The 18,895-nt window shown below is 36.4% G+C and overlaps 1 protein-coding gene across 5 annotated transcripts in view; it reads left to right on the top strand.

The window, feature by feature from the left end:
* Positions 1–18,895, top strand: part of kitb (KIT proto-oncogene, receptor tyrosine kinase b) — a 44,868-nt gene that overhangs the window by 22,760 nt on the left and 3,213 nt on the right. For 4 of the 5 annotated variants that reach the window (XM_082165525.1, XM_082165523.1, XM_082165526.1 and 1 more), the window contains 19 exons: positions 3,977–4,246; positions 4,935–5,219; positions 7,759–7,898; positions 7,982–8,150; positions 8,413–8,599; positions 9,485–9,600; positions 9,708–9,822; positions 10,839–11,023; positions 12,679–12,785; positions 12,897–13,023; positions 13,517–13,621; positions 15,998–16,108; positions 16,665–16,803; positions 16,919–16,980; positions 17,066–17,166; positions 17,325–17,447; positions 17,776–17,887; positions 18,007–18,106; positions 18,762–18,867. In XM_082165525.1, the coding sequence (XP_082021651.1) occupies positions 4,075–4,246; positions 4,935–5,219; positions 7,759–7,898; positions 7,982–8,150; positions 8,413–8,599; positions 9,485–9,600; positions 9,708–9,822; positions 10,839–11,023; positions 12,679–12,785; positions 12,897–13,023; positions 13,517–13,621; positions 15,998–16,108; positions 16,665–16,803; positions 16,919–16,980; positions 17,066–17,166; positions 17,325–17,447; positions 17,776–17,887; positions 18,007–18,106; positions 18,762–18,867 (2,562 nt within the window). In that variant the 5' untranslated portion in view covers positions 3,977–4,074. Of the gene's footprint in view, positions 1–1,745; positions 1,870–3,976; positions 4,247–4,934; positions 5,220–7,758; positions 7,899–7,981; positions 8,151–8,412; positions 8,600–9,484; positions 9,601–9,707; positions 9,823–10,838; positions 11,024–12,678; positions 12,786–12,896; positions 13,024–13,516; positions 13,622–15,997; positions 16,109–16,664; positions 16,804–16,918; positions 16,981–17,065; positions 17,167–17,324; positions 17,448–17,775; positions 17,888–18,006; positions 18,107–18,761; positions 18,868–18,895 lie in introns of those variants that run through there. The other variant, XM_082165522.1, reaches the window with a different exon arrangement.

The following is an 18,895-nucleotide window of genomic DNA, read 5'->3' as shown; positions in this document are numbered from 1 at the left end:
CCTGCTTTGATTCATGAATAATTAATCAAACTCAAAGTAGCTACACTCACACAACATACATGCCCACTGCATAACAAGCATCAGCCTACAGGTATAGAATGGAAGTTTCTCACAATAAAATGAGAAAGCAAAAGTACTTGAAGGTTTGAAAAGCCAACATATCCACCAGGTTGCCATAATTGTGTTAGAAGAAAAACAATATCAGAAACAGAGTATGCGTGTGTCTGTTTATGATGAACACACATGCGCGCGCACACTCCTGTCCTGTTAAGATTTCTGATGCAGCAGACAGCACGTCATCATTGAAGAGCTGCAACATTTTAAACTCTATCGATTAACATGTGCATGAGAGGGCAGGCAGAGCAATAAGTTTTAAATTCATGTCAGTGGTCTTTGGCAACACAGAGATGACTGAGCTGCTGAACTGCAGCAAGAGACGTGACACCGTCCAAAATCCTCCACTTAAGATAATGAAAATAGCAATTTGTCCTCTTAACAAGGACAGTTCTAATTCAAAATCTGTTTGGATTTCCTGTAAGCACACGTCAGCTGATGTCCAGCACTGGTATACCAAAAACCTTTGGTCAAAACAACCTTCATATTGGCAGCTGGGAAACATAGTCAGAGAGATGCAGAGTATGGCAAGCCATTTTAACATTATACATTTTTTTTGCCACTAACTTCTATGGTTTCTGTAGATCAGATAACACTTATTCACTTCTGAAAAGTATGTATTACAACTGTTACTGGCATCTATTCAGGTTTACTAAGTATTCATTAAGTATTATTAAGATTTTAATAGCTATAAAGTTGCAAATCTGACTAGTCATTACATATGACAAATAAAAAGCATTTGCAATTGGTGATAATAAGAAATAATACTAGTAAGAATGATAGATGAATAATAAGGAATGGAAAAACTGAAACTGTTTTAGTACCTAATGAATAGTTAAGAGTAAAATTGGAATAAATAACAACAACTTGAATAAAGTTTTAAGACCACGTACACACTGCAGTTAAATTTGGTTGTCAGTTCAACTTTTAGTGTTTAATCCTGTTCTGTACACACACAGTGCAATAATTAACACGAGTGACAGCAGCATTCTACAACCAAATTAACTCCCGCAAAAATGCAGGTAGTGGCAACCGCATTTACAAAATTTCTACGCAGTGTATATGGAGTGAACTGAACAACTAGTTGTTAATGACGTATTTAAACGTGCATCAGAAATGTGTTTCTTCTGAATGTGTGCGGTGCAAGAAATGTGAGAGGTCCAGAGTGATTTTACCAGCCCTTTTACTCACTCTGGATGAGTACCGTTCTTGGAGAGGGCAGGGGTGTACCGATGATACTCTCAGCAGTAAAGGGGTTTAGTTAAAATTGCAGAACATAATGATTATTTTGGTCACTGCATTTACTCAAAAATAGCCCATGCACACAAAAACAATAATTTAGGGGATTCACTCCTGTATTTAAATTAGGTTGTCAATTTAACAGTTTGAATGTGGCCTAAGTGAAGTTGGAACATTCCTGATTATCCCCCTTGACAGCAGTGAATAGTTAGTAGAGAAACTAAAATATAGCTACTAGTAACAGAAATAGATACTTTATAGGATTAAATGTTAAAATGGCTTGCCATACAGAGTGAGGAGAGAGAAGAGAGAGAGAGAGAGAGAGAGAGAGAGAGAGAGAGAGAGAGAGAGAGAGAGAGAGAGAGAGAAAGAGAGAGAGAAAGAGAGAGGCACTTGAAGACGCACAGTCAGTTGTGGATCAGTCATACTAATGTACGGACACACGCACACTCGCTGACAGAATGGATCATGCTTGGTTTCTACGCACAGTTCTGCTTTTATTCGCCTTACCTGGAGGTAAGAACTTACATTTTCAGTTAAAATGGCGTTTTATTAGCCGATTTCCCCCCCCCGAAATATGTTGCATTTTTCCCCAGAAAAATGTTGGCTCCGCAATTCCTGTTTGTATGAGTTAATTATGAGCAGATGATTAGGCTGATATCCAGGGAATTATCCAATTGTTTAGACAACAGATGCAGATGATGACCGTTAAGAGTTATGTTTTTGTCCATCTGTTAATGTAGCCTTCTCTCGATAGTTACAGTTGTGCGCTATCAATTTAATTATTGATTTAATTAGGCTGTCTAGATAGCTATTGATTAATTTCAGTTATTATGTAAAGTTAACTCTCACACAGGGTGAATCTCATGTGCTGTGCATAGTGTCAATAATTAATTAGCGCGTAATTAGAGTCGCGTACTTGAAATAAAGTAGCGCAAAAGCAATCGGTTACTAATAAAACTACTGTCAACATAATGACCACATCAACTACCGAGTTATTAAGTTACAGGTATTGTCACAAACTGTTCTCAACTAACGGTCGGTTTGCTCTTTCCTGGTCGAGATTATCGGATAGATTATAGCTGTTAGCAACAGATGCCGTCCGAGAAGAAGGTTCACGTACAGGTGTCTCGTGTTTTTAGGCTATAGGTGAGAGACAGCGAGACGTTGACGTAGGCCTACAACTTTTATTGTCTGTGGACATGTGTGCATATTTCTATTGCATATTTTTACATTACTTTTAACTCAGTCCCCTATTTCAGTAATAGCCTAATTTTCTCAGGCTGCCAGTGCCAACCCAATAACACCTGTAAAAAATAACATTCATTGTCATTAGGACACTTAAACACATGGCCAGTGTGTTTTAAAGTAGCCTATTATAATCCTATTACTCAGAAAACATGCCCAAACCATTCAGAATGGCGTGCATTGATAAATTATGTTAGCCTTGTCTTCTGGTTTGTTGTCATAGTCGCACTAGTGTGTGTGTGTGTGTGTGTGTGTGTGTGTGTGTGTGTGTGTGTGTGTGTGTGTCGCGCGCGAGTGATTAATGTTCTAATCTAGCGGGAAAGCTCCGTATCTTCGGCTATCCTGAGAACATTACATAGCCTACCTTAGTCACTAATGCACCCCGTAATTGTTTCGTATAACGTTTGATTCATCTGGACAGTAGATCATCATGGTGAAGTAATAGATTAGTCATCGTGTTGCGGATAATGAGAAGGCAGAGCTTAATTGTTTAAATCCGAGGGCATCAAAAAATAAGAATGTTAGATAGATATGCCTATATCTAAAAAATGTAAAAAGGTTCAATTAGCCTAATTAAATATATTAAATAAAATTTTTCATTTAGGCTATTGCTTGCATAAAGAAATTAATACTTTTATTTAGCAAGCACACAATAAATTCAAAAGTGCCAGCAAAGATATTTGTAATATTACATAAGATTTTTATTTCAAGTAAATGCTGTTCTTTAAAACTTTGCACAAACTTAAATTTGGAATAAAGGAATATATTAAAATATATTTAGAATAACCTATATATTTAAATAGAAAACGGTTATTTTAAATTCTAAAAATATTTCACAATATTACTGTTTTTACTATATTTTGATCAAATTAAATACAGCCTTGGTGAGCATGAGGCTTCTTTCATAAACATTTTTTTTTTTTTTTACTTTTGAACCATAATGTAAATTACAATTTTTTTTTACAATTTTTTTTATATAATAAAGTTATTGCACAGAAAAATGTGTCCATAATTGACATAAAAAACATGTATTAAAATATCTATTTTTAAATGTTAATAATCTAAACATTTACTTAATGCTAAATATAATTTCTTCTCTCTTAGTTTGTTTTTTCATGGCATTTATTGAGATCCAGGAGTTTTTTTTTAAATTCTGTTTGTCATAATGAAAATGTTCAGAGCAGACATCAGCTGTGGGTTTAAGCTTTTAAAGAATGATCACAGTGCACCATGTCTACCATAAAGACCTTCTCACCTTCCTAAGGTTTGTTGACTGTCAACAAAGTGATGCATTAACTGATTACAGGATGTTGCCGTTGATTAGACCTGACTTGGTAATGCACAGTGAATATATTGATGTGTGTTTGTATTCCAGGATGGTTTAAACCTGTTATCACTCCCGATGCCCCTCATCTGGTGATACTTAAAGGTGGACAACTGGAACTCCGTTGTCATGACGATGCAGAGGCAAGCATGGGCATGGTGCAATGGCTGCGGGAAAAAGGTCGGAAAATCGATGGAGAGCTAAAGGAAGACGGAGCCAGTGTCATCTTCCTCACCTCCACACAGATACAGCATATGGGCCGTTACACCTGTGAGAACACACAAACGGGAGAGAACAGCTCTATCTATGTCTACGTGAAAGGTCTGAATATGCGTGTTTACACAGTTCTCTTTGATTCTGAGGGGTTTATTTGTTCTTTTGGCCTCAATTCCCACACTTCGCTGTTGAAGGAGTATTAAAACTTGAATAGGTCTTTTGTCCTTAAGCTGTGTACTCAAACCCCACCTTAGTGTGGATGTGGTTTAATATCTTTTAATTGTATTATTGTTAACTGTCATTGAATGATGTAGGTATTTGAACAGCCGAATTGTGTTATAAACCCATTGCACACACTTTTTTTTTTTTTACTATTTCCTCATAGACAAGTCGTGAGCTTAGAATTATAAGGTTCTATCTCCGTTTAGGGTAGTTCTGAGATATTGAGCATCAAAGTTTTTACATCCCAGCTGGCAATGGAGAGATGGAACCTTTTTATTTGATTAATAACTACTAACAAAATATTTTTTTACAAAAATAACACCACACAGGCATTAATAAACACCTAATGGATCAGATTATGTCAAAAACTCAATTTCGACCAAAAGTGGAGATAGAACCTTATAATTCTAAGCTCACGAAGTCCTTCCAGTGTTTAATGTAACGCCCCTTGTTCTGCATTCACATTTTCCCCACTTTCCTTCCTTATGTTCTCTTTTGTTTTGCATGTCTTTTGTTCCCTTTCTCATCACTCTCTATGTTTTCTACCTAAAATGTCTCACTTTTTTGGCAGATTTGAGGAACGCTTTTGTGCAGTCCATGGTGAATGGGCTTCTGGTGAGGGAAGGAGGGGATTGCACTATTCCTTGTTTAGTAACAGATCCAGCTGTCAATCACCTGTCCCTGTTGACCTGTGCTGGCACAGCCTTACCAGCTGGCCTCACCTACATCACACACCCTCAGAGAGGGATCACCATAAGAAACGTCTCCAAAGCCTTTGATGGCTGCTACGTTTGTGCAGGGCAGATGGATGATAAACCTGTCAAATCAAGCCATTATAACTTGGATGTGCGGCCAGGTGCGTGTATGTGTGTGTTAGAGCAGTGGTTCTTAAAGGGATAGTTTTCATTTAATCACCCAAATTATTCTAAATCTGTCATGTATTTATTTTTTCCTTGTGGAACAGAAAGAATATATTCTGAAAAAGTCCATCTTTTTTGTCCATAAAATGAAAGTGAATGGAGCTCAGTGTTATTGTAAGGCCGGGACACACCAAGCCGATTGGCAACCGGGCAATGTCGGGCCATTTTTGAGCATCCGTCGGCTTAGTTTTTTCGGTGTGTTCCGCACCATCAGTGTTTGGGGTAACTCATTGCAAGTAACTTGAGTTACTAAATCAGATTACTTTTTTCAAGTAACAAGTAAAGTAATGCATTACTTTTAAAATTTACAACAAAATATCCGAGTTACGTTTTCAAATAAGTAACGCAAGTTGTTTATATGTTGAGAGGAATCGTAAGTTCACAGACATTGTGTTCTCTGTGTAAACATGATGGTTATTGTAGTTTTAGAATAAATAAGCTGGCATTTACTTATCCTAGTTGCAAAAAAATAAAATAAAAATAGGTTTAGTATTACCCAAAATGAATAAAAACAGTGAAATGCAAGCTCAGAATATTACGCAAACCTGCAAAAATTAAATATATTAAATTACACAAATATACTTTATTTAATCTCACTTTTAACCAATGTCTTTGCTGCTGACATTCAATTATCCACTTATATGCTTGACAATAAACAAAAAGGATTTTAGATAAACATCACATTTGTGTTTCATTTTTAAAAACATTTTATTGGTGAAGTAAGCGTTGAACATTTTTCTGCTGCATCCTATTCTTCTTCAATTCAGAATGGCAGAACAGCTGAAAAGTGTTTTTGAACTGCGCCCTCTATACTGTACAGGCATGAATTTGTATTTCTTTCAGCCTGAGGCTTATTCAGTTCACTTTTGGTGTGAAAGGGCGATATATTTGCCAAAAATAGAGCTTTTTTATTGTTATAAAAAAAAAAACAAGTAAGCCCAGTCCAGGTTAGAAAAAAGTTACGGAAAAGTAATGTAACACATTACTTTCCATAAAAAGTAACTAAGTAATGCAAGTAGTTACTTTTTTAGGGAGTAACTCAATATTGTAATGCATTACTTTTAAAAGTAACTTTCTCCAACACTGCACACTGTTGGGTCTAGTCGGACGGTTTTTTGGGCCGATTCAGCAGGTTGATTTTCCGTCGGTGAGAGAGAGAACTCTGATTGGCTGTTCAGCTTAACGAACGAGTCAGTGCACGATAATAACAGCGCAAAGTGATGAAAGCGAGCAAAGAAGTCAAGACGGTACAGACAGAAGGCTGTTATAATTTTACGTCATCTTACCTGAGCATTCAAATGCACAAATATTTTCATAATAACATGATCCGACTAAATTGAAGAACGTGATCAGTGTGATTGATATTCAAAATGGTATGCAAGCGCTGCTTTGTTTATGGTTTGTAATTGTATATCTGCAGTGCTAGTTTCGGTTTCCCATCTTTGATGTCTGCTTGGTGTAGCTGTAGACCCCATTGACTTTTTTTGTATGGATACCAAAACATACCAAAAACATTCATTAAAATATCTTCTTTGTATGGAAAAAACATTCATTAAAATATCTTCTTTTGTGTTCCACAGAAGAAGGAAAGTCATATATGTTTGAAATGGTGTGAGTGTAAGCAAACGATGATAGGATTTTTGTTTTTGGGTGAACTATCCCTTTAACTAGTTTTGTTTGTTGATTTTACATTGGACATCAAAAAGCGACCAATTAAAGTACTAAAATTGTTTATTGTACAAGTAAATATTGTACAAAAGTAAACAAAAATGTGGGAAATATGGGAAATATAATTATGCTTATCTAATTAGTCATGATTATATGATTATGTGCCTTTTTCCCTTTGCAACTCACTATTTGAGAAACACTTTGTTAGATGGAAAGAGTTAGAGAGAGTTGATAAAGAGAATGATACTATACGCAAATGATACTATACTTTCAGCAGTGGACACACATGAATGTGAAAGTTTTGAATAATTAAGATTTTTTTAAAGTTTTTGAAAGAAGTCTTAAATGCTCACCAAGTCTACATTTGATTAATCTAAAATACAGTAAAACAGTAATATTTGAAAATATTATTAAATATTTTTAAAATGTAATTTATTCCTGTGATGTAAAGCTGAATTTTATGAAAAGCAGATATCATTCTAATATGCTGATTTGGTGTTCAAGAAAGATTTCTTGAACACCAAGATTTTTGAATAAGAAATAAATAAATAAAAATTCAGCAAGAACACATCAAATTGATCAAAAGTGACAGTAAAGACATTTATAATGTTACAAAAGATTTCTATTTCAAAGAAATGCTGTTCATTGAACGTTCTATTCTTCAAAGAATAGAAAATTATAAAAAAATATAAAAAAATATAATGAAATGGACTAACTAAAACCGGTTATATATTATATCTCAATATTACTGCTTTACTGTATTTTTGATCAAATACATTTGATATATTTATTATTTTTGTGATACAGTCCCGGAGACAGCGCCAGTGATCAACCTATCCAGAATGGAAAATGTGATTCTGATCCAGGATCAGAACTTTGATCTCACCTGTAGCAGCATCAACATCAACCATGATTTCTACCTGAACTGGAGTATCCCTTCGGAATCGGTTAGATCCACACACCTGTTGCATATCTTAGATTGCTTACTGTAAGCACAGTACCTAACCTAATGTTGTCAATAATGATTTAGACAGCAAAGGAAACAACTAAATCTAACGTCCTGCCTGGTTCTCGAGGATATCTGCGCATAGCAACACTGAAGTTCTTGTCTGTGAAGATGAATGACTCAGGAGTCTATCAATGTAATGCGAAGAATGAGAAGGGTGTCTCCATGGCAACTGTCAATCTGGAGGTTTACGGTAAGAAATTCGAGATTAAGCTGTATCTTCTAAATAAAATTTACTTTAACCAGAGAGCAAGAAGGCCAAGACTTGTAGTAACACGAAAGGGCTTAATTGTAACACTCAATACGACGATTGTTGAAATGTTGATTTAAAAGCCTTTAAGTTGATAGATCATGGGTTTTACTTCAACCATGCATCTTTAAACCTTGGCCTTTTCAGCAAAGACACGTCCCTGGCTAAACAACGGAACATCTGTTTATGTGTGTATTTGTGGCAGAGCGTGGTTTCATAAACCTTACGGGGGGAGAGGACAGTGTGGTGGAGGTGCGAGAGGGAGAGAGTCTGACCCTCAGCGTGGAGATGACTTCATACCCCAAACCCTCTGAAATCTACTGGTCGTATAACAACCAACAGCTCAAAAACACATCCGAGCACGTCATTACACTACACAACCAGCAGTACAGGTACACACACCTGCACATATACACACACAGTCAATTCTGTGGTAACTCCACCAGTGTTTTTATACACAAAAGTTTGATCCTGTCTTATTGCCACTGGTTCTTTAAAGCTGGTATATTAAAAGCCAAAACCATTATATGAGCACTTGACAAGACATGTATTTTTATTTTTCCTCACAGAAAACACCAATCATTTTTTTCTCTCTTAAATTTGAATAATTCGGTTAGACGGCAAATAACAGATTTAGTCAATAAACAAAAAAATATCTATTATAATTATATTGTGGTATTATATTATTATGACTATTTTTATCAAAATTGTCCTACCTCATCAAGAACTGTGAAATAGATAAAAAATGTATCACTGAAATTACTATTATTTAAAATATTATTATTATATTTATTATATTATTACAATTACAATTATTATTTTATTTATTTATATTATTGGCATTGCTTAATTGGGGCCTACTTTCAAATATGACTGGCCATAAAAATATACATATTACCCCCATTTTTATTTTTTTTAAACAACTTCTGAAGTAACTCAATAAATTAATAATTGACCAAACTCTTGGAAATATTTGAAAATGTTCCAACAAAAAGTAAATAACTTTTTACGCTTGTAAGTTAGGAAATAGGAGAATTTTACATCCAAATATTAATAAAATGTGTGTTATTTGTATAAACTATAAAATAAAACTTTTTGTTTGAACTACTAAAATACACTTTGTCTTATACAATTAACCACAATTTAAAAAAACGTTCATGTCAATTTGTTAACTACGTGTGTCCATTAGTTTTACAATTAGCATTAGTGACCTAATTTCAAACATTTATATGTGAAAGTTAAACAGACATTGAGTGTCGTTCGTCTGAATTTTGCAGGTTCATCAGTGAACTGAGGCTGGTTCGAATTCATGGATCAGAGGGCGGGATCTACACTTTCTCAGCCAATCACAAATATGCATCTGTCAATCAGTCATTCACAGTCCATGTTATGTGTGAGTTCAGAGGATTGAGAGGATTTTAGCTTTCAGATTTGCCAGATTACTTCAATTTCTCTATTTTATTAGAGTCTTTATATAAATACAGTAAATCTCTCATTCAGGTAAACCAGTGATAGTTTCCCAGGAGGGGCCGGTTGATGGACAGGTGCGGTGTGTTGCTTCAGGATATCCTGTCCCCAAAATATCTTGGTATTACTGCGAGCCGCCACATACACGGTATGACTCACACACAGGCTAATATAAGCCACTCACACTCAACAACCATGCAATAGCACACATGCTAACACTTTATGTTGATGGTCCATTTTAGACATTCTACTATCTATAAGTAATTATCTACATGTCAGCCAGCTCTCATTAGATTATTAGTGGACTACTACAGTCTACTAATACTCTAATGAGAATTAGTTGACATGTACTGTAGTTGTAAAGTCACTTATAGTTAAAGCTGCCGTCGGCAACATTTTTTTGATCATATTCAGTGTAATCGACACTATAATCCGACAGAACAACATAAATAAGGTGGTTTTAGAAAAAACCCCGAGCTTCTAACTCCACCTGGAGCATGTTATTTGTTTTGCAAAAATCCAGCGCTCCCGCTTCATCAGGTCCAATCAGCGCAGGGGGGTGTGAGATCTGACTGTCAATCACAGGTCGTGCACACGCCACAGATCCCCCTCACTCGCGCACGTTAATATCACATGCACACGCCACGCCTGAAGTTCGCCTGGAGATTGCATGAAGCGTGATGGCGGAGAGAAAATCTACTAACAAGCTTCCAATTCCTCGGTTATTGCCATCTATGGATAGATTAGCCAGGGCAGCCTACCTCCGAGTCCATGGTGTTGATAGATGCTGAAGAGACGGACGCGTTCACAGAAAATCAGGTACACACGCACAGTGACGCACTGACGAGCACGACCTCGATGGGAGGGTGCTCGCTGGTAGTGGGGAGGGGCATGAGAGTTGTAAACATTCAAAATTTTGGCTAATCGACCCAATCTGCCAGACTTGCCGACGGCAGCTTTAATAGAATGTCTAAAGTGGACCATTGAAATAAAGTGTAACCACACGCATCTCTAACTTATGTTATGTAAGTAGTAAACAAACTATTGAGATTGCAGTGTCAAAAAGCCATTTAGAATGGAAAAGTGTTTCTTAGATGATAAATTGTGGTAAATAACGTTATATAGATATGTCATATTCTTTTGGCTCTTTATATTCTCTGACAGGTGCTCCCTTCTGTTGAATGCGACGCAGGCCGATGAGGAAGTTGCTGTTGTAACAGTTTCAGGGTCAGAGTTTGGACGAAGCGAGGTGGAAAGTCGACTTAATATCAGCAAAGGAAAATTTCACACCCTTGAGTGTGTGGCAAAAACCCAGAGCGAGCATGCCTACACCCTCTTTTCCATCAGCGGTGAGATTCATTCATGTTTATCTAAATGAGGATATTCCTTAGACTTCTATTGTTTATATAAAGCTAATCACAAATATAGCAGTAAACAGCAATTATCAAGGTCCAAAAAGATAATACATGTTGTATAATACAATGCAGTTGTTACAGCAGTGTCGGTGTGGCATAGCCGTTCAATCTTAAGGCCAGAGAGAAGAAGCTTTCTACAGACTGTCCTTTATCCAAACCCTAATGCTGCTTTCAGCTGCTGAAATCATAATTACAATGTGATGTGTGTTCAAGTGATTTTAGTAGGAAAAAATGGAGGCAATTTCATATTTATTTTCCTGTTTTTTTTCACTTACTGTTAAGACAGAAAGCTTTTTTCACACTAATGCAACAAAATGAAAAGCAAAGGAAGCGCATTAGGTCTGTAATAGATGCTTTATCTTGGTATTTTATTATGACATAGAGAATGGTGGGAAATGCAGTTTGATCACACATGACTGTGACCTCAAAAAAACAAACAAACAAAAACCAAAGTAGTGTTTTATCAGATTTATTTATTTATTTTTAAAGAAAGCAAGGATGCATTAAATGAATCAAAACTGACAGTAATAATCATTTATTTCACTTTCTATTAATCAAAGAACCCTGAAAATAATAGGAAATATTTTTATAGCAGCAAATCAGCATATTAGATTGATTTCTGAAGGGTCAAGTAATGATGCGGAAAATTCAGCTTTGCCCTCACCGAAATACATTTAAATTTAAAATATATTAAAATAGAATCAAATATTTAGATACTTTTATCTAAACTGTATTTTATATTTTAAACTGTAATATTATTTTTTACAAAATTACTGTTTTTTTTTATCTTTATTTTTAGTCAGATAAATGCAGGCTTGGTGAGCATAATAGACTTCTTTCGAAAACATAAGCGGTAGTGTATGTACTGTATATTAAATTATTCAGTCAACATTTAAAATTAAACTTTATTGACCTCATTTATGAATCTTCAAGGACATCCCCCAAATGGAGGTTTTGTTAGATTAAACTAACTTAATTTAGTTTATTAGCCCTTAGCTAATTATTAGCTAATTTCTCCAGACACAACAAACAGTTGTGGACAATTAATTACAATTAAGATACTAGCTCTCATAGCTCATAGCTAATTATCAGCTCATTTCCCCCCCACACACACCAAAACAAACGTTCTATTTTGGCTGAGGTGGGCCATTCTTGCCATTTAGTGTTATTGAGATCAGTAGAGAGACACAACACACACACACACACACACACACACACACACACACACACACACACACACACACACACACACACACACACACACACACACACACACACACACACACACACACACACACACACACACACACACACACACACGGCTGTTAATAGATAATCCCTGAATGTTCTCAGACACACACTGAGCTTGTTGACAGATATGAGGGATTATTATTTTGTGCAGCGTGTGCACATTAGGATTTGATACTGATGCTAAGCTCTTAAAACCCTCTGAATAACAGATTTAAAACACTCACCTTATTAATATAGTACTGTGAATTAAGAAGTATTATTGTTTAAATGCAGATGTGGTGTTTATATTTGTGAGTGTGTATATTCATGGATGTGCGGGCATGCGTTTCTCTCCCCAGAAAGAACTGTGCCCCATAAACTCTTCACACCTCTGTTGTCTGGTGTCGTCTCCACTGCTGTTCTTCTTAGCTTACTTGTGGTGGTTCTGCTCTTCAAATACATGCAGGTACACAACACTCACACTACACGCTATGACATAGCTTAAATTGTTAGCAATAATTCTGGTTTTATTTTTTTCACTTTTATTTCCTGCTTGCCATTTTGTACACTGCCATAGAAACCCAAATATGAGATCCATTGGAAGGTGATCGACAGTTTTGATGGCAACAATTATACCTACATAGACCCGACCCAGCTGCCTTATGACCCCAAATGGGAGTTTCCACGGGAAAGACTCCGCTTTGGTAAAGGCATACACACACACACACACACACACACACACACACACACACACACACACACACACACACACACACACACACACACACACACACACACACACACACACACACACACACACACACACACACACACACACACACACACACACACACACACATATATAAAACAGCATATGAGAGAAAATTCCACTTTGCCATCACAGGAATAAATTACATTTTACAATGTATTAAAACAGGAAACATTTATTTTGAATTATAATAATATTTCACAATATTACTGTTTATACTGTATTCTTTTAATCAAATAAATGTATATACATAACTTAATATCAATTTAACTTTATATCAAATAAATAAACTTTTTAACAGTAATAATTAGAAGTCCTATAATACTATATAACTATAATCATCTAGTCGAATGCTTATTAAAATGGTATGAATTTGAACATAATAATGGTAAATAAGAGCTAAATGTTTGTTGTTTGTCATGATGAAGGTAGAATCCTTGGCTCTGGAGCGTTTGGTAAAGTGGTGGCAGCTACGGCATATGGGCTCCTATCACCTGACACAGTGACCACTGTTGCTGTAAAAATGCTAAAACGTGAGTATATGGCTGGATGTATGACTTAACATGTGTAAAGTACACTTCCCTGGATGTATGACTCAACATGTGTAAAGTACACTTCCCTGGATGTATGACTCAACGTGTGTAAAGTAAACTTCCCTGGATGTATGACTTAACGTGTGTAAAGTACACTTCCCTGGATGTATGACTTAACATGTGTAAAGTACACTTCCCTGGATGTATGACTCAACATGTGTAAAGTACACTTCCCTGTATGTATGACTTAACGTGTGTAAAGTACACTTCCCTGGATGTATGACTTAACGTGTGTAAAGTACACTTCCCTGGATGTATGACTTAACGTGTGTAAAGTACACTTCCCTGGATGTATGACTCAACATGTGTAAAGTACACTTCCCTGGATGTATGACTTAACGTGTGTAAAGTACACTTCCCTGGATGTATGACTTAACATGTGTAAAGTACACTTCCCTGGATGTATGACTTAACATGTGTAAAGTACACTTCCCTGGATGTATGACTCAACATGTGTAAAGTACACTTCCCTGGATGTATGACTCAACATGTGTAAAGTACACTTCCCTGGATGTATGACTCAACGTGTGTAAAGTACACTTCCCTGGATGTATGACTCAACGTGTGTAAAGTACACTTCCCTGGATGTATGACTCAACGTGTGTAAAGTACACTTCCCTGGATGTATGACTTAACGTGTGTAAAGTACACTTCCCTGGATGTATGACTTAACGTGTGTAAAGTACACTTCCCTGGATGTATGACTTAACGTGTGTAAAGTACACTTCCCTGGATGTATGACTTAACGTGTGTAAAGTACACTTCCCTGGATGTATGACTTAACGTGTGTAAAGTACACTTCCCTGGATGTATGACTTAACGTGTGTAAAGTACACTTCCCTGGATGTATGACTTAACGTGTGTAAAGTACACTTCCCTGGATGTATGACTCAACGTGTGTAAAGTACACTTCCCTGGATGTATGACTTAACGTGTGTAAAGTACACTTCCCTGGATGTATGACTTAACGTGTGTAAAGTACACTTCCCTGGATGTATGACTTAACGTGTGTAACGTACACTTCCCTGGATGTATGACTTAACGTGTGTAAAGTACACTTCCCTGGATGTATGACTCAACGTGTGTAAAGTACACTTCCCTGGATGTATGACTCAACGTGTGTAAAGTACACTTCCCTGGATGTATGACTTAACGTGTGTAAAGTACACTTCCCTGGATGTATGACTTAACATGTGTAAAGTACACTTCCCTGGATGTATGACTCAACGTGTGTAAAGTACACTTCCCTGGATGTATGACTCAACGTGTGTAAAGTACACTTCCCTGGATGTATGACTTAACGTGTGTAAAGTACACTTCCCTGGATGTATGACTTAACGTGTGTAAAGTACACTTCCCTGGATGTATGACTTAACGTGTGTAAAGTACACTTCCCTGGATGTATGACTTAACGTGTGTAAAGTACACTTCCCTGGATGTATGACTCAACATGTGTAAAGTACACTTCCCTGGATGTATGACTTAACGTGTGTAAAGTACACTTCCCTGGATGTATGACTTAACGTGTGTAAAGTACACTTCCCTGGATGTATGACTTAACGTGTGTAAAGTACACTTCCCTGGATGTATGACTTAACGTGTGTAAAGTACACTTCCCTGGATGTATGACTTAACGTGTGTAAAGTACACTTCCCTGGATGTATGACTTAACATGTGTAAAGTACACTTCCCTGGATGTATGACTTAACGTGTGTAAAGTACACTTCCCTGGATGTATGACTTAACGTGTGTAAAGTACACTTCCCTGGATGTATGACTTAACGTGTGTAAAGTACACTTCCCTGGATGTATGACTTAACGTGTGTAAAGTACACTGCCCGGCCAAAAAGTTACTTTTTGGATTTTTAAGGCAAATGCTTAAGAGTCTATGATTATTTCAGTGATATTATGTTTCAGAAATATTATGTTTCTAGCATTTAGCAAGTCTTTGGGATGTGCTGGAGTAGACTTTACAGAGTGCTTGACTCTTGCATTGTCAATACAAGATCTGTTGACCAATAATTGATGCACCTCCTGATGGAAATAAATGTTGTGATGTTATTTCCATCAAGAGCTGCATCAATTAAGGATAGAAGAACTATTGGCAAACATATAGCATGCTAGAAACATAATAATCACTGCAATAATGATCCAATCATAGACTGTCCAATCATAAACCTGATCATAGACAATCATAGACATTTGCCTTATTTTTGCCGGGCAGTATATGTTTATAAAGACTCCAAAACCTTTAATGTCTATATAATGTATCTGTGTATGTTTGTGTGTGTGTGTATCTGTGGATTTTTCCCAAAGCGAGCGCTCACTCCACTGAAAAAGAGGCTCTAATGTCAGAGTTGAAAGTTCTGAGCTACATTGGCAACCATATGAACATTGTCAACTTGCTTGGCGCTTGTACAGTAGGAGGTACGTGGTTAATATCGATTCAATCACTTTAACAGTGGTGACAGGTTAAAGAAAGATACCTATACGTTTATTATAAGATATATTGTATGTTCCTAATGTCATTCCAATCCCATATTGTTTTCTTTCTTCTGGTTGAAACACAACAGGAGATGTTAGGAAATCACTGCACTTTTCCAAATAAGGAAAGTGGAAGTGGATTTATACTGCACCACAAAAGTAGAAAACACTAGTATTTGTCTCTCGAAATTATGGTCTGTTCTTCACACAAATCTTTTGTATAGCTTTTTATTGGGTAATATTGTAGAGCTTTGTATAGCTTATTGTATAGGCTTCATAAGACTTGGACTATAACACCACTATAACATACTTAGAGCTTACCAAATTATCAAAAATTATATTATGGAAAAGAGCAGTCTAGACATTCTGCCTAAACTTTTGATGTTTAACTGAAAAAAAAGTCACACAATGATATGAGAATGAGATATTTTGGCAAAATGTAATTTTTTTCCTTGAGGAGAAATTTGATAACTGTTAAAGTGACTATTTTTTTCAACAGGCCCTACTCTGGTGATCACAGAATACTGTTGCTATGGCGACATGTTGAACTTCCTGAGAAGAAAGCGGGATGCGTTTTTCAGTTCCAAAACAGGCGACGGATATTACAAAAATCTGCTCAGCCAAATACAGCCTTCAAGGTAAGATGTGTGTCTGAGAAGAAATGTGGTGCAACATTTATAAGAGTGTAGATGTCCTTTGTTAGGTTTTTGTAATGTAATACACCATCTATTATATGCATGTGTGCACACACAGAGAGGGCACTGATAATGGTTACGTGCCCATGAGGTCATATCAGAAGAGATCGAATCAGACAGGTAAGGCCCATCCCAAGAAAATACAGCCACTTTTACCACCAATTTTCATTATTTTACACTTTTCAATCTGTATCATCTCTCTCAGAATGGTGTGATGATAAAGATGATCTCTCTTTGGATACTGAGGATTTACTCAGCTTCTCATATCAAGTGGCTAAAGGCATGGACTTCCTCACATCCAAAAATGTGAGTGTGTAATTACATTTATTCACCTCTCAAGTTTCAGAGTGAGTTGAACATACAGACTTTGTAATGTTATCTCATTTTCATATACAGTTCTATAGTGAATACATACGTTTTTGACAAATAAATGTCCATTTATGTGTGTCGACCTGTATATTTAGTGTATCCACAGAGATCTGGCCGCTAGGAACGTTTTGCTGACTCAGGGTCGGGTAGCAAAGATATGTGATTTCGGTCTGGCACGTGACATCACTAGAGATTCCAGCTACGTCCTGAGAGGAAATGTAAGGAAGTGTTGTATAACCGTTACCACACTCACACCTACTGTCAGGCTCTATATTAATATCCAGCATATTCAGAATTATAGTGGAGATTTTATGTAGTAAAAATACCATTGATTTAAAGGGATAAGTTCACCCAAAATGATTTACTCGCCCTCATGTGGTTTCAAACCTAATGAAAGTCAGTGGAGTACAAAGCAACATTGGACCCCATTAACATTATATTGACAAAAAACTGAGAGAAATCTATGTATTCTGGAGAAATCCACACAGGTTTGGAACACAAATTAAAGCATTGTTCATTATCATGAATGATGTGTTTCCTGTTTAGGCACGTCTACCAGTGAAATGGATGTCCCCAGAGAGCTTGTTTGCTTGCGTGTACACTTTTGAGAGTGACGTCTGGTCCTATGGCATATTACTGTGGGAGATCTTCTCTCTAGGTCTGTATTAGCTGGTATCAGGCCTATTAAATATCACACATACCCAGAATACATCTCCTAAACCAAGGCCTATAAGTGACTCATTATAAAGGTCTTATGAGGTGAAAATCTGCCTGCAGGTAACACGCCTTATCCGGGGATTCAAGTTGGATCCACATTCTATAAGATGATACAAGATGGATACAGAATGACTGAGCCTGAGTTTGCCCCAATTGAAATGTAAGAGAATTATAATTGTCTTTAAACAGCCTGCAGTCAGTATTTTATATTTATGGCGTGCACACTTCCATTCAAAAGTTTAGGGGTGGTGAGATTTTTATGCTCACCAATAAACAATAATATTGTGAAATATTATTACAATTTAAAGGGATACTCCACTTTAAAATGAAAATTCTGTCATCATATACTCACCCTCATGTTGTTTCAAACCTGTATGAATTTCTTTCCTCTGCTGAACAGAAAGGAAGATATTTAGAAGAATATCCGTAACCAGACAGTTTCTGGTCTCATTGACTTCCATAGTAGGAAAAAAATATACTATGGAAGTCAATGAGACCAGAAACTGTCTGGTTACGGATATTCTTCTAAATATCTTCCTTTCTGTTCAGCAGAAGAAAGAAATTCATACAGGTTTGAAACAACATGAGGGTGAGTATATGATGACACAATTTTCATTTTAAAGTGGAGTATCCCACTTTATTTATTTAATTTTTTTTGGAAGTTTTGTGCAAGTTTTGTGCTTTTGTAACATTATAAATGTTAATTAATTTAATGCATCCTTGCTGAATATAAATTATATATATATTTTTTTTATCTTACCCCAAACATTTGTGTGATGTGCATGATAACGCGGCTTGTGTGTATGCATTATCAGTTACGAGGTAATGAGATGGTGTTGGAGTGCTGACCCTCTGAAGAGACCAACCTTTAAAAAACTGGTGGAAAGGACTGAACTCCTGCTGTCGGAAACCACCAAACATGTACGTTCTGACTCAGCTCAGCTCAAAA

The sequence above is a fragment of the Leuciscus leuciscus genome, assembly GCF_965113295.1.
Source record: "Leuciscus leuciscus genome assembly, chromosome: 3".
NCBI lineage: Eukaryota > Metazoa > Chordata > Actinopteri > Cypriniformes > Leuciscidae > Leuciscus > Leuciscus leuciscus.
This window is presented reverse-complemented; position numbering and strand designations above follow the sequence as displayed.